At 40.1% G+C, this 15,814-nt stretch overlaps 1 protein-coding gene across 2 annotated transcripts in view; it reads left to right on the top strand.

Moving 5' to 3' along the window:
* The window catches only part of LOC133641033 (vacuolar protein sorting-associated protein 29), an 88,982-nt gene extending 74,206 nt beyond the window's left edge, over window positions 1-14,776 (top strand). For both annotated transcript variants that reach the window (XM_062034832.1, XM_062034831.1), the window contains exon 4: window positions 14,374-14,776. In XM_062034832.1, coding sequence (XP_061890816.1) covers window positions 14,374-14,491 — 118 coding nt within the window. In that variant the 3' untranslated portion in view covers window positions 14,492-14,776. The remainder of the gene's footprint in view (window positions 1-14,373) is intronic.
* The last annotated feature ends 1,038 nt before the right edge of the window (window positions 14,777-15,814 follow it).

Below are 15,814 nucleotides of genomic sequence, written 5' to 3'. Positions count from 1 at the left end.
ACCTTTTCAAAAGGAATCCCAAAGGGAGTCCTTTTGCAATGGGACGAAAGGACCCTATTGAAATTGTAAGGTTTTATTAGGGTCCGCACAGGACCTTTTCAAAAGGAATCCCAAAGGGAGTCCTTTTGCAATGGGACGAAAGGACCCTATTGAAATTGTAAGGTTTTATTATTATTATTATTTTTCCGCAGCTTTGCGCACTACTACGCCCCCCTTAACATGCTTCAAAACTCACCAAATTTGACATACACATTAAACCCCGGGGACAGCACACTTTAGGGTTAAAAAAAATACCCAAAAATTAACACTGCTCTCTAGCGCCCCCTAGGAAGAAAACTGCCTCTAACTCCCACTAGGAAGGTCGTAGAGACATGAAACAAAAACCTGTATGTAGGTCTCAGTTAGACCTACAATTCATAATTTCACTTCTTCGGGCGAAAACCAACAGGAAGTTGGCAATTTCCCCTTCAAGACAAAAAATGACTAAAAACACTCATTTTTGATTTTTGAGCTGTAATTTGACCCCCTTAAAATACTTCAAAACTCACCAAAATTCGCACACACTTCGGGACTGCGGGAAACTGCGATCTAAAAAAAAAACCGAATCCCAAAACTCAAAATTGTGCTCTACATAATTTTTGGGAAAAAAAGAGAAAAAACTGCTCCTCAGAGGAAAAATCTGACAAAACTGCTTGTAACTTCCGGTAGGAACGTCGTAGAGACATGAAAAAAATACCTCTACGTAGGTCTCATTTAGACCTACATTTCATACATTGACACCCTTCAGCAAAAATCAACAGGAAGTTTGTTATCTCCATTTCAAAACAACATTTTTGTACCAAACGGTCACCAAACATCAAACATTATCTCCTCTGAGCGCGTTTGTCGTTTCGGCTTCTAATTGCTACAGGAGAGAGATTGAACCCTTCTGATTAAAAGTTGACGAAAGTGTGGTGATTAGTGCTACCGTTTTGATTTTACGCGCCTTCAAAGACCCGCAGCACTGATGCTGCTACGGTGCCAAAAATGACAACGAAACTGCGATTAGACCTTCTTTGGCCTCAATACACACAATAGCCTATAATGACAATGTGAAATGGATCCGCTGCTGTGATTTTACGCACCTTCAAAGAAAACAACCACTGTGCCGCAGCACCTAGGAAAAAAACACAGACACAACTTCCTCTAACTCCCAGTACGAATATCGTAGAGACACGAAACAAAAACCTCTATGTAGGTCTCACTCAGGACTACCACTGGACTAAAGTATTGGACACCTAGGACTAGCACCTGCCAGAAGGCGGACCCGACCAATGCTGCTTGCAGCTTTAATTATTATTATTATACCGGCCGCCTCTTCGAACAGCAATTTGACCCACTTAACATGCTCCAAAACTCACCAAATTTGACACACAAGTCAGAACCTGCGAAAATTGCTTGTTAATAACAAAACCAAACCCCAAAAATAAAAATTGCGCTCTAGCGCCCCCTAGGAAAAAAAAAAAACAAACTGCCTGTAACTCCCACTAGGAAGGTCGTAGAGACATGAAACAAAAACCTGTATGTAGGTCTGCTCTAGACCTACAACTCATAATTTTACATCGTCGGGCGAAAACCAACAGGAAGTTGGCAATTTCCCCTTCAAGACAAAAATGTACTAAAAACACTGTTTTTTACGTCTTTGACCTCTAATTTGACCCCCTTAAAATACTTCAAAACTCACCAAACTTCGCACACACATTGGGACTGGTAGAAATTGCGATCTCAAAAAATAACCGAACCCCGAAAATCAAAATTGTGCCCTTGAGCAATTTTTACATAAAACTGAGAAAAAACTGCTTTTTAGAGGAAAACTCAGACAAAACTGCTTATAACTTCCGGTAGGAACATCGTAGAGACATGAAACAAATACCTCTATGTAGGTCTTGTCTAGACCTACATTTCATAGATTGACATCCTTCAGCGAAAATCAACAGGAAGTTTGTAATCTCCATTTCAAAACAACATTTTTGTACCAAACGGTCACCAAACATCAAACATTATCTCCTCTGAGCGCGTTTGTCGTTTCGGCTTCAAACTGCTACAGGAGAGAGATTGAACCCTTCTGATTAAAAGTTGACGAAAGTGTGGTGATTAGTGCTACCGTTTTGATTTTACGCGCCTTCAAAGACCCGCAGCACTGATGCTGCTACGGTGCCAAAAATGACAACGAAACTGCAATTAGACCTTCTTTGACCTCAATACACACAATACCCTATAATGACAATGTGAACTCAGACACAACTTCCTCTAACTCCCAGTACCAATATCGTAGAGACACGAAACAAAAACCTCTATGTAGGTCTCACTCAGGACTACCACTGGACTAAAGTATTGGACACCTAGGACTAGCACCTGCCAGAAGGCGGACCCGACCAATGCTGCTTGCAGCTTTAATTAGGGTCCGCACAGGACCTTTTCAAAAGGAATCCCAAAGGGAGTCCTTTTGCAATGGGACGAAAGGACCCTATTGAAATTGTAATGTTTTATTATTCTTTATTAGGGTCCGCACAGGACCTTTTCAAAAGGAATCCCAAAGGGAGTCCTTTTGCAATGGGACGAAAGGACCCTATTGAAATTGTAATGTTTTATTATTCTTTATTATTAGGGTCCGCCCTGTACCCTGTACAAAGGACTCCCCCAGGGAGTCCTTTGTACTGGTTACAAAGGAACCTATTGTTATTGTAACGTTTATTATTCTTTATTATTCTTCCGCACCGTCGCGCGCTGCTTTGCCCCCCTTAACATGCTTCAAAACTCACCAAATTTGACACACACATTAAACCCCGGGTACAGCACACTTTAGGGTTAAAAAAAAAACCCAAAAATCAACACTGCTCTCTAGCGCCCCCTAGGAAGAAAACTGCCTCTAACTCCCACTAGGAAGGTCGTAGAGACATGAAACAAAAACCTGTATGTAGGTCTCAGTTAGACCTACAATTCATAATTTCACTTCTTCGGGCGAAAACCAACAGGAAGTTGGCAATTTCCCCTTCAAGACAAAAAATGACTAAAAACACTCATTTTTGATTTTTGACCTCTAATTTGACCCCCTTAAAATACTTCAAAACTCACCAAACTTCTCACACACATTGGGACTGGTGGAAACTGTGATCTAAAAAAAAAACCGAATCCCAAAACTCAAAATTGTGCTCTACATAATTTTTGGAAAAAAAAGAGAAAAAACTGCTCCTCAGAGGAAAACTCTGACAAAACTGCTTGTAACTTCCGGTAGGAACGTCGTAGAGACATGAAAAAAATACCTCTACGTAGGTCTCATTTAGACCTACATTTCATACATTGACACCCTTCAGCAAAAATCAACAGGAAGTTTGTTATCTCCATTTCAAAACAACATTTTTGTACCAAACCGTCACCAAACATCAAACATTATGTCCTCTGAGCGCGTTTGTCGTTTCCGCTTCAAACTGCTACAGGAGAGAGATTGAACCCTTCTGATTAAAATATGCGTACGGATAATGATTAAGTGCTACCGTTTTGATTTTACGAGCCTTCAAAGACCCGCAGCACTGATGCTGCTACGGTGCCAAAAATGACAACGAAACTGCGATTAGACCTTCTTTGGCCTCAATACACACAATAGCCTATAATGACAATGTGAACACAGACACAACTTCCTCTAACTCCCAGTACCAATATCGTAGAGACACGAAACAAAAACCTCTATGTAGGTCTCACTCAGGACTACCACTGGACTAAAGTATTGGACACCTAGGACTAGCACCTGCCAAAAAGCGGACCCGACCAATGCTGCTTGCAGCTTTAATTATTATTCTTTCTTTCTTTCTTTCTTTCTTCTTCCGCAGCTTTGCGCACTACTTCGCCCCCCTTAACATGCTTCAAAACTCACCAAATTTTTTACACACATCCAAAAAGTGTGCCAGCAGACTTTAATATAAAAACCTAACCCCAAAAAATAAAATTGAGCTCTAGCGCCCCCTAGGAAAAAAAAATAACAAACTGCCTGTAACTCCCACTAGGAAGGTCGTAGAGACATGAAACAAAAACCTGTATGTAGGTCTGCTAAAGACCTACAACTCATAATTTTACATCGTCGGGCGAAAACCAACAGGAAGTTGGCAATTTCCCCTTCAAGACAAAAATGTACTAAAAACACTGTTTTTTACGTCTTTGACCTCTAATTTGACCCCCTTAAAATACTTCAAAACTCACCAAACTTCGCACACACATCGGGACTGGTAGAAATTGCGATCTCAAAAAATAACCGAACCCCGAAAATAAAAATTGTGCCCTTGAGCAATTTTTACATAAAACTGAGAAAAAACTGCTTTGTAGAGGAAAACTCAGACAAAACTGCTTATAACTTCCGGTAGGAACGTCGTAGAGACATGAAACAAATACCTCTATGTAGGTCTTGTCTAGACCTACATTTCATAGATTGACATCCTTCAGCGAAAATCAACAGGAAGTTTGTAATCTCCATTTCAAAACAACATTTTTGTACCAAACGGTCACCAAACATCAAACATTATCTCCTCTGAGCGCGTTTGTCGTTTCGGCTTCAAACTGCTACAGGAGAGAGATTGAACCCTTCTGATTAAAAGTTGACGTAAGAGTGGTGATTAGTGCTACCGTTTTGATTTTACGCGCCTTCAAAGACCCGCAGCACTGATGCTGCTACGGTGCCAAAAATGACAACGAAACTGCAATTAGACCTTCTTTGGCCTCAATACACACAATAGCCTATAATGACAATGTGAACTCAGACACAACTTCCTCTAACTCCCAGTACCAATATCGTAGAGACACGAAACAAAAACCTCTATGTAGGTCTCACTCAGGACTACCACTGGACTAAAGTATTGGACACCTAGGACTAGCACCTGCCAAAAAGCGGACCCGACCAATGCTGCTTGCAGCTTTAATTATTATTATTATTCTTTGTTTCTTCTTCCGCAGCTTTGCGCACTACTACGCCCCCCTTAACATGCCTCAAAACTCACCAAATTTTTTACACACATCCAAAAAGTGTGCCAGCAGACTTTAGTCAAAAAACCAAACCCAAAAAAATACACTTGCTCTCTAGCGCCCCCTAGGTAGAAAACTGCCTATAACTCCCACTAGGAAGGTCGTAGAGACATGAAACCAAAACCTGTATGTAGGTCTCAGTTAGACCTACAATTCATAATTTCACTTCTTCGGGCGAAAACCAACAGGAAGTTGGCAATTTCCCCTTCAAGACAAAAAATGACTAAAAACACTCATTTTTGATTTTTGACCTCTAATTTGACCCCCTTAAAATACTTCAAAACTCACCAAACTTCTCACACACATTGGGACTGGTGGAAACTGCGATCTAAAAAAAAAACCGAATCCCAAAACTCAAAATTGTGCTCTACATAATTTTTGAAAAAAAAAGAGAAAAAACTGCTCCTCAGAGGAAAACTCTGACAAAACTGCTTGTAACTTCCGGTAGGAACGTCGTAGAGACATGAAAAAAATACCTCTACGTAGGTCTCATTTAGACCTACATTTCATACATTGACACCCTTCAGCGAAAATCAACAGGAAGTTTGTTATCTCCATTTCAAAACAACATTTTTGTACCAAACGGTCACCAAACATCAAACATTATCTCCTCTGAGCCCGTTTGTCGTTTCGGCTTCAAACTGCTACAGGAGAGAGATTGAACCCTTCTGATTAAAAGTTCACGACGGCGTTGAGATTAGTGCTACCGTTTTCATTTTACGAGCCTTCAAAGACCCGCAGCACTAAAGTTGCTACGGTGCCAAAAATGACAACGAAACTGCGATTAGACCTTCTTTGGCCTCAATACACACAATAGCCTATAATGACAATGTGAACTCAGACACAACTTCCTCTAACTCCCAGTACCAATATCGTAGAGACACGAAACAAAAACCTCTATGTAGGTCTCACTCAGGACTACCACTGGACAAAAGTATTGGACACCTAGGACTAGCACCTGCCAGAAGGCGGACCCGACCAATGCTGCTTGCAGCTTTAATTAGGGTCCGCCCTGTACCTTAGGGTCCGCCCTGTACCCTGTACAAAGGACTCCCCCAGGGAGTCCTTTGTACTGGTTACAAAGGAACCTATTGTATTTGTAATGTTTTATTATACTTCTTTGTTTCTTCTTCCGCAGCTTTGCGCACTACTACGCCCCCCTTAACATGCTTCAAAACTCACCAAATTTTTTACACAAATCCAAAAAGTGTGCCAGCAGACTTTAGTCAAAAAACCAAACCCAAAAAATCACAATTGCACTCTAGCGCCCCCTAGGTAGAAAACTGCCTCTAACTCCCACTAGGAAGGTCGTAGGGACATGAAACAAAAACCTGTATGTAGGTCTCAGTTAGACCTACAATTCATAATTTTACTTCTTCGGGCGAAAACCAACAGGAAGTTGGCAATTTCCCCTTCAAGACAAAAAATGACTAAAAACACTCATTTTTGATTTTTGAGCTGTAATTTGACCCCCTTAAAATACTTCAAAACTCACCAAAATTCGCACACACATCGGGACTGCGGGAAACTGCGATCTAAAAAAAAAACCGAATCCCAAAACTCAAAATTGTGCTCTACATAATTTTTTGGAAAAAACAGAGAAAAAACTGCTCCTCAGAGGAAAAATCTGACAAAACTGCTTGTAATTTCCGGTAGGAACGTCGTAGAGACATGAAACCAATACCTCTAATGTAGGTCTCGCCTAGACCTACATTTCATAGATTGACACCCTTCAGCAAAAATCAACAGGAAGTTTGTTATCTCCATTTCAAAACAACATTTTTGTACCAAACGGTCACCAAACATCAAACATTATCTCCTCTGAGCGCGTTTGTCGTTTCGGCTTCAAACTGCTACAGGAGAGAGATTGAACCCTTCTGATTAAAAGTTGACGAAAGAGTGGTGATTAGTGCTACCGTTTTGATTTTACGCGCCTTCAAAGACCCGCAGCACTAAAGTTGCTACGGTGCCAAAAATGACAACGAAACTGCAATTAGACCTTCTTTGGCCTCAATACACACAATAGCCTATAATGACAATGTGAACTCAGACACAACTTCCTCTAACTCCCAGTACCAATATCGTAGAGACACGAAACAAAAACCTCTATGTAGGTCTCACTCAGGACTACCACTGGACAAAAGTATTGGACACCTAGGACTAGCACCTGCCAGAAGGCGGACCCGACCAATGCTGCTTGCAGCTTTAATTATTATTATTATTCTTTATTATTATTCTTCCGCAGCTTTGCGCACTACTACGCCCCCCTTAACATGCTTCAAAACTCACCAAATTTGACACACACATTCAAACTCGGGAACACTAGACTTTAGTTAAAAAAAAAACCCCAAAAAAACACAATTGCTCTCTAGCGCCCCCTAGGAAGAAAACTGCCTCTAACTCCCACTAGGAATGTCGTAGAGACATGAAACAAAAACCTGTATGTAGGTCTCGCCTAGACCTACTTTTCATCAATTAATTTTTTCGGGCTAAAATCTACAGGAAGTTGGCTATTTCCCCTTCAAGACAAAAAATGACTAAAAACACTCATTTTTGAATTTTGACCTCTAATTTGACCCCCTTAAAATACTTCAAAACTCACCAAACTTCTCACACACATCGGGACTGGTGGAAACTGCGATCTAAAAAAAAAACCGAACCCCAAAACTCAAAATTGTGCTCTACATAATTTTTGGAAAAAACTGACAAAAAACTGCTCCTCAGAGGAAAACTCTGACAAAACTGCTTGTAACTTCCGGTAGGAACGTCGTAGAGACATGAAAAAAATACCTCTACGTAGGTCTCATTTAGACCTACATTTCATACATTGACACCCTTCAGCAAAAATCAACAGGAAGTTTGCTATCTCCATTTCAAAACAACATTTTTGTACCAAACGGTCACCAAACATCAAACATAATCTCCTCTGAGCGCGTTTGTCGTTTCGGCTTCAAACTGCTACAGGAGAGAGATTGAACCCTTCTGATTAAAAGTTGACGACGGATAATGATTAAGTGCTACCGTTTTGATTTTACGAGCCTTCAAAGACCCGCAGCACTGATGCTGCTACGGTGCCAAAAATGACAACGAAACTGCGATTAGACCTTCTTTGGCCTCAATACACACAACACCTATAATGACAATGTGAACTCAGACACAACTTCCTCTAACTCCCAGTACCAATATCGTAGAGACACGAAACAAAAACCTCTATGTAGGTCTCACTCCGGACTACCACTGGACAAAAGTATTGGACACCTAGGACTAGCACCTGCCAGAAGGCGGACCCGACCAATGCTGCTTGCAGCTTTAATTATTATTATTATTCTTCCGCAGCTTTGCGCACTACTTCGCCCCCCTTAACATACTTCAAAACTCACCAAATTTTTTACACACATCCAAAAAGTGTGCCAGCAGACTTTAATATAAAAACCTAACCCCAAAACACAAAATTGAGCTCTAGCGCCCCCTAGGAAAAAAAAAAAACAGACTGCCTGTAACTCCCACTAGGAAGGTCGTAGAGACATGAAACAAAAACCTGTATGTAGGTCTGCTAAAGACCTACAACTCATAATGACACATTCTCGGGCGAAAATCAACAGGAAATTGGCAATTTACCTTTTTTGACAAAAATGTACTAAAAACACTGTTTTTTACATCTTTGACCTCTAATTTGACCCCCTTAAAATACTTCAAAACTCACCAAACTTCGCACACACATTGGGACTGGTAGAAATTGCGATCTCAAAAAAAAACCGAACCCCGAAACTCAAAATTGTGCTCTAGAGCAATTTTTTAATAAAACAGAGAAAAAACTGCTTTTTAGAGGAAAACTCAGACAAAACTGCTTATAACTTCCGGTAGGAACGTCGTAGAGACATGAAACAAATACCTCTACGTAGGTCTCATTTAGACCTACATTTCATACATTGACACCCTTCAGCAAAAATCAACAGGAAGTTTGTTATCTCCATTTCAAAACAACATTTTTGTACCAAACGGTCACCAAACATCAAACGTTATCTCCTCTGAGCGCGTTTGTCGTTTCCGCTTCAAACTGCTACAGGAGAGAGATTGAACCCTTCTGATTAAAAGTTGACGACGGATAATGATTAAGTGCTACCGTTTTGATTTTACGAGCCTTCAAAGACCCGCAGCACTGATGCTGCTACGGTGCCAAAAATGACAACGAAACTGCGATTAGACCTTCTTTGGCCTCAATACACACAATAGCCTATAATGACAATGTGAACTCAGACACAACTTCCTCTAACTCCCAGTACCAATATCGTAGAGACACGAAACAAAAACCTCTATGTAGGTCTCACTCAGGACTACCACTGGACAAAAGTATTGGACACCTAGGACTAGCACCTGCCAGAAGGCGGACCCGACCAATGCTGCTTGCAGCTTTAATTATTCTTTATTATTCCGCAGCTTTGCCCCCCTTAACATGCTTCAAAACTCACCAAATTTGACACGCACATAAAAAAAATGCGAACAAAACTCTTTAGTCAAAAAACCAAACCCCAAAACTCAAAATTGCGCTCTAGCGCCCCCTAGGAAGAAAACTGCCTCTAACTCCCAGTACGAATGTCGTAGAGACATGAAACAAATACCTCTATGTAGGTCTCACTTAGACCTACTTTTCATTAATTAATTTTTTCCGGCAAAAATCAACAGGAAGTTGGCAATTTCCCCTTCAAGACAAAAAATGACTAAAAACACTAATTTTTGCCTCTTTGAGCTGTAATTTGACCCCCTTAAAATACTTTAAAACTCACCAAACATCGGGACTGGTGGAAATTGCGATCTAAAAAAAAACCGAACCCCAAAACTCAAAATTGCGCTCTAGCGCAATTTTTGAATAAAACAGAGACAAAACTGCTCCTCAGAGGAAAACTCAGACAAAACTGCTCGTAACTTCCGGTAGGAACGTCTTAGAGACATGAAACAAATACCTCTATGTAGGTCTCACCTAGACCTACATTTCATAGATTGACATCCTTCAGCAAAAATCAACAGGAAGTTTGCAATCCCTCCTTCAAAACAACATTTTTGTTAAAACCGGTCACCAAACATCAAACATTATCTCCTCTGAGCGCGTTTGTCGTTTCGGCTTCAAACTACTACAGGAGAGAGATTGAACCCTTCTGATTAAAAGTTGACGACGGCGTTTTGATACGTGCTACCGTTTTGATTTTACGAGCTTTCAAAAACCGGCTGCGCTAAAGCTGCTGCTCTGCTGCTGTGCTTTTACGAGCCTTCAAAGAAAACAACCACTGTGCAGCGGCACCTAGGAAAAAAAACACGGACAACACTTCCTCTAACTCCCAGTACGAATAGCGTAGAGACATGAAACAAAAACCTCTATGTAGGTCTGACTTAGAGATAGATTTCATACACTGACATCCTTCAGCAAAAATCAACAGGAAGTTGGCAATCACCCCTTCAAAACAAAAGTTTCATAAAAACACTAATTTTTGCCTCTTTGAGCTGTAATTTGACCGCCTTAAAATACTTCAAAACGCACCAAACTTTTTACACACATCAGGACTGGCGGAAATTGCGATTTAATTAGGACTAGCACCTGCCAAAGATGCGGACCCGACCAACGCTGCTTGCAGCTTTAATTATTATTATACTGCCGCCTCTTTGAGCTGTAATTTGACCCCCTTAACATGCTTCAAAACTCACCAAAATATGGACACACACATCAGAACTGGCAAAAATTGCGATGTTATCAAAAAAACAAACCCCAAAACTCAAAATTGCGCTCTAGCGCCCCCTAGGAAGAAAACACAGACAAAACTGCCCGTAACTCCCAGTAGGAATGTCGTAGAGACATGAAACAAAAACCTCTATGTAGGTCTCACTTAGACCTATATTTCATACACTGACACCACCCAGCAAAAATCAACAGGAAGTTTGCAATTCCCCCTTCAAAACAAAAGTTGAGTGAAAACAGTCACCTTTTTTCAAACATGATCTCCTCTGAGCGCGTTTGTCGTGTCGGCTTCAAATTAGCACAGGAGAGAGATTGAACCCTTCTGATTAAAAGTTGATGAAAGAGTTTTAATTACTGCTCCGGTTTGGATTTTATGAGCCCTCAAAGTCGGTCCCGTCCATCGCTGCCTGAAGCTTCAATTAACCTTGAATCGGGAGTATGCATGGACTAAGACTATGACCCTGGTCTCTCTCAGTCCATACCACCAAGCTAGGTGTTTGGACTGTGCATGTTTCCAAAACAGATGTAGGCCAAGTGAAACATGAGCACTTACTTAAGTTAAGTTAAAGGACCAACTTAAGTCACTGTAGATGGATGTTGTCTTTGGAAGACTTCAAAGAGCCTAAAAGGAAGTCCCTACGCCAAATAGTCCAAGGAAAGTGTGTGACTTTTTCAGTCGACAAAAACAAATTAGGTTAATTTGATTTACTTGATTATTTTTTTGGGTGGGAGGCGGAAATTGATTTAGTTTACATGTGACCTTTTAGAAGGGATTACCGTACTAATGAAAACTGAGGTACCTCTGGAAGTATTATTGTATCAAAATGATTTGCAAATGCGTATCTCAGTCTGTGCGTCTGTAATCCAATCCAGGTGTCTGTGGACTAGTGTGTGGGTCTGTATCTCAATGTGTGTGTCATCACAGCCACGTGTGCGTCTTTTAGGTTGACTGTCCGTATTATAATTTGTCTGTGTAAAAAAAATAATTTTTACATGTGACTTTTTGCTACATTTCTTCCGTTTTAAGAGTTGTGTGTCTGTATTCAGGTGTGTATGTGTAAAGCAATTTGTGTCAGATTTGTGTGAAGCAAGAAACCTGATTGGTTGTCATTTTACACAAGACTTTTTACTACGTTTCTGCCATTTTAAGAGTTGTGTGTCCGTAATCAAAGGTGTGTATGTGTAAAGCAATTTGTGTGAAGCAAGAACCCTGATTGGGTGTCATTTTACACGTGACTTTTTACTATGTTTCTGCCATTTTAAAGAGTTGTGTGTCTGTAATCAGATGTGCGTATGTGTAAAGCAATTTGTGTCAATTTGTGTGAAGCAGGAACTCTGATTGGCTGTCTTTTTACATGTGACTTTTTTTTGTTTCTGCCATTTTAAGAGTTGTGTGTCTGTAATCCGAGGCACGTATGTGTAAAGTAATTTGTGTCAGATTTGTGTGAAGCAAGAATGCTGATTGGCTGTCATTTTACTCATGACTTTTTGCTACGGTTCTGCCATTTTAAGAGTTGTGCGTCCGTAATCAGAGGTGCGTATGTGTAAAGCAATTTGTATCTATTTGTGTGAAGCAGGAACCTTAATTGGCTGTCTTTTTACATGTCAGTTTTTGCTACATTTCTGCTATTAGGTGTGTGTGTGTGTGTGTGTGTGTGTGTGTGTGTGTGTGTGTGTGTGTGTGTGTGTGTGTGTGTGTGTGTGTGTGTGTGTGTGTGTGTGTGTGTAAAGCAATTTGTGTCAAGATTTGTTTGATGCAGGAACTCTGATTGGCTGTCTTTTTGCACGTGACTTTTTGCTACGTTTCTGCCATTTTAAGAGTTGTGTGTCCGTAATCAGAGGTGTGTATGTGTAAAGTAATTTGTGTCAGATTTGTGTGAAGCAGGAACCCTGATTGGTTGTCATTTTTACATGTGACTTTTTGCTACGTTTCTGCCATTTTAAGAGTTGTGTGTCTGTAATCCGAAGTGTGTATGTGTAAAGCAATTTGTGTGAAGCAGGAACCTTAATTGGCTGTCTTTTTACATGTCACTTTTTTCTACGTTTCTGCTATTAGTTGTGTGTGTGTGTGTGTGTGTGTGTGTGTGTGTGTGTGTGTGTGTGTGTGTGTGTGTGTGTGTGTGTGTGTGTGTGTGTGTGTGTGTGTAAAGCAATTTGTGTCAAGATTTGTGTGAAGCAGGAACTCTGATTGGCGTGTGCATGTTTTAGGTTGACTGTCCGTATTATAATTTGTCTGTGTAAAAAAAATAATTTTTGCATGTGACTTTTTGCTACATTTCTGCCATTTTAAGAGTTGTGTGTCTGTAATCAGATGAGTATGTGTAAAGCAATTTGTGTCAGATTTGTGTGATGCAGGAACTCTGATTGGCTGTCTTTTTGCATGTGACTTTTTGCTACGGTTCTGCCATTTTAAGAGTTGTGTGTCCGTAATCAGAGGTGTGTATGTGTGAAGCAATTTGTGTAAAGCAAGAGTGCTGATTGGCTGTCATTTTACACGTGACTTTTTGCTACGTTCCTGCCATTTTAAGAGTTGTGTGTCCGTAATCAGAGGTGTATGTGTAAAGTAATTTGTGTCAGATTTGTGTGAAGCAAGAAACCTGGTTGGCTGTCTTTTTACATGTGACTTTTTGCTACGGTTCTGCCATTTTAAGAGTTGTGTGTCCGTAATCCGAGGTGTGTATGTGTAAAGTAATTTGTGTGAAGCAGGAACCCTGATTGGTTGTCATTTTTACATGTGACTTTTTGCTACGTTTCTGCCATTTTAAGAGTTGTGTGTCTGTAATGAGGTGTGTATGTGTAAAGCAATTTGTGTCAGATTTGTGTGAAGCAAGAAACCTGATTGGCTGTTTTTTTACACATGACTTTTTGCTACGGTTCTGCCATTTTAAGAGTTGTGCGTCCGTAATCAGAGGTGTGTATCTGTGAAGCAATTTGTGTGAAGATTGGCTGTCATTTTACACGTGACTTTTTGCTACGTTTCTGCCATTTTAAGAGTTGTGCGTCCGTAATCAGAGGTGTGTATGTGTAAAGCAATTTGTCAGATTTGTGTGAAGCAAGAACCCCGATTGGCTGTCTTTTTACATGTGACTTTTTGCTACGGTTCTGCCATTTTAAGAGTTGTGTGTCCGTAATCAGAGGTGTGTATGTGTAAAGCAATTTGTGTGAATAAGAAACCTGATTGGCTTGTAAGAGTTGTGTGTTTGCAGGGGTTCAAAGTTGTAAAAAAGTTGTCAGGTCTATAAGTTGAGCGTGTCCTTCCTCATACTCGCCACTAGTCGGCGCCTTGCAGCCACGCACACTCATGTTGGTGTCCAAGCCATGAACAATTATAATGGACTTTCCATTATATATGTCAATACACGTTCGTGTTTTAGCAGTATTTTGTACACAAATCGGGTTGCATGTGTGTATGAGTAATACACACATGTACAATTATGAACGGCAGAAACGTAACAAAAAGACAAAAAGGAAAAACAAGTCATTTTGCTTCCATTCTCCTGGTCTTAATAAATGTCGCCCTCTGCTGGTTGAAATCCGTGCCTGCATGGCCTCCACACAAAGTCACGTCGTGTCCCCTTTTCTCCTCCCCCCTCCAGCAACATCATCCCCTCCTTCGTGCTCATGGACATCCAGGCGTCCACGGTGGTGACGTACGTCTACCAGCTGATCGGCGACGACGTCAAAGTGGAGAGAATCGAGTACAAGAAATCTTAATACAAAAAGAAAGAAGGGAGGAGAGGCGGGGTGGCGTGTTGTTGCATTCCTTTCCACTAGGGGGCAGCGTCTGCCGCACAGTCCCAGCATTGACGCTGACCTGTATGATATTGTTTATATTGCGTCATCCACATGTGCGCGTCATGATTGAGAAATACAATGCTGTCACGTGACTTGGCTGTCCAACACACTTTTGGCGCCATTTTTGTTTTTTCTTCTTGTAAGTGACCTTCATTTAGCTTCTGTCCTGACTGCCACACAATAAACTTGGATTTTACTCCAAAAGGCATTATTTATTCTAATTAATAATATATATATATATATATGGACATTAGTCCAAATTGGTGCCTTTTACATCCCCAGAAATGTAGAAACGTTGGGTAAAGTAACTAAAATATATACATATTTATATTGCATATATATAAATTATTTTAAAATCTTTAGAAAAATAGTATTTGCTTGCCCTTAATAAAACTGTAAATCCTTCAGAAAATTTATGCTTTTTCTTAGTGCTGTCAAAAAAAAAAAGTTGATTAATCATATTTCTTAATTTGGATTAATCATGATTAATTACTGGTTATTATGGTTTGTGCTAAGCATGTTAACAGTTAACGTGCTAGCATGCTAACGTCTTTTGTTATCTTTTTTTTAGCTAATGTATGTTTCAACAATAAAATCAGGAGTTTTTGATACTAGGTGCCATCTTGGAAAAATGGTAGCGTCTCTTGTACTAGCATGCTAATGTTAGCATGCTAGTGTTTTATGCTCGATTTGTTATTGTTTGTGCTGTCAGGCAGGCATGTTAACGTGCTAGCATGCTAATGTCTTTTGCTATCTTTTTTGCAGCTAATGTATGTTTCAACCGTAAAATCAGGAATTTTGATACTAGGTGCCATCTTGGAAAAATGTTAAAAACATGTAGACGTTAGCATGCTAGTGTTTTATGCTCAATTTTTTAATTGTTTGTGCTGTCAGGCAAGCATGTTAACGTGCTAGCATGCTAACATATTTTGCTATCTTTTTTTTAAGCTAATGTATGTTTAAACAACAGGAATTTTTGATACTAGGTGCCAGCTTGGAAAAATGTTAGCGTCTCTTGTACTAGCACGCTAGTGTTTTATGCTCGATTTTGTATCATTTGTGCTGTCAGGCAAGCATAAAAACTAAAAATCATCTTTTGATATGATGTACTTAGTCCATAAGTACACAAACGTGTACTTCATGTGTAGTGACATGCACATTTTTATTTTTACACTTTTTTTTTTCAAAATTCCATTGTATGTTATACTGTTCTGACACCACCAGATGGCAGTATAAGTGTCC

This window comes from Entelurus aequoreus, linkage group LG23 (assembly GCF_033978785.1).
Source record: "Entelurus aequoreus isolate RoL-2023_Sb linkage group LG23, RoL_Eaeq_v1.1, whole genome shotgun sequence".
Lineage (NCBI taxonomy): Eukaryota > Metazoa > Chordata > Actinopteri > Syngnathiformes > Syngnathidae > Entelurus > Entelurus aequoreus.
The sequence above is the reverse complement of the archived record's forward strand: the minus strand, read 5'-3'. Positions and strand labels throughout refer to the sequence as shown.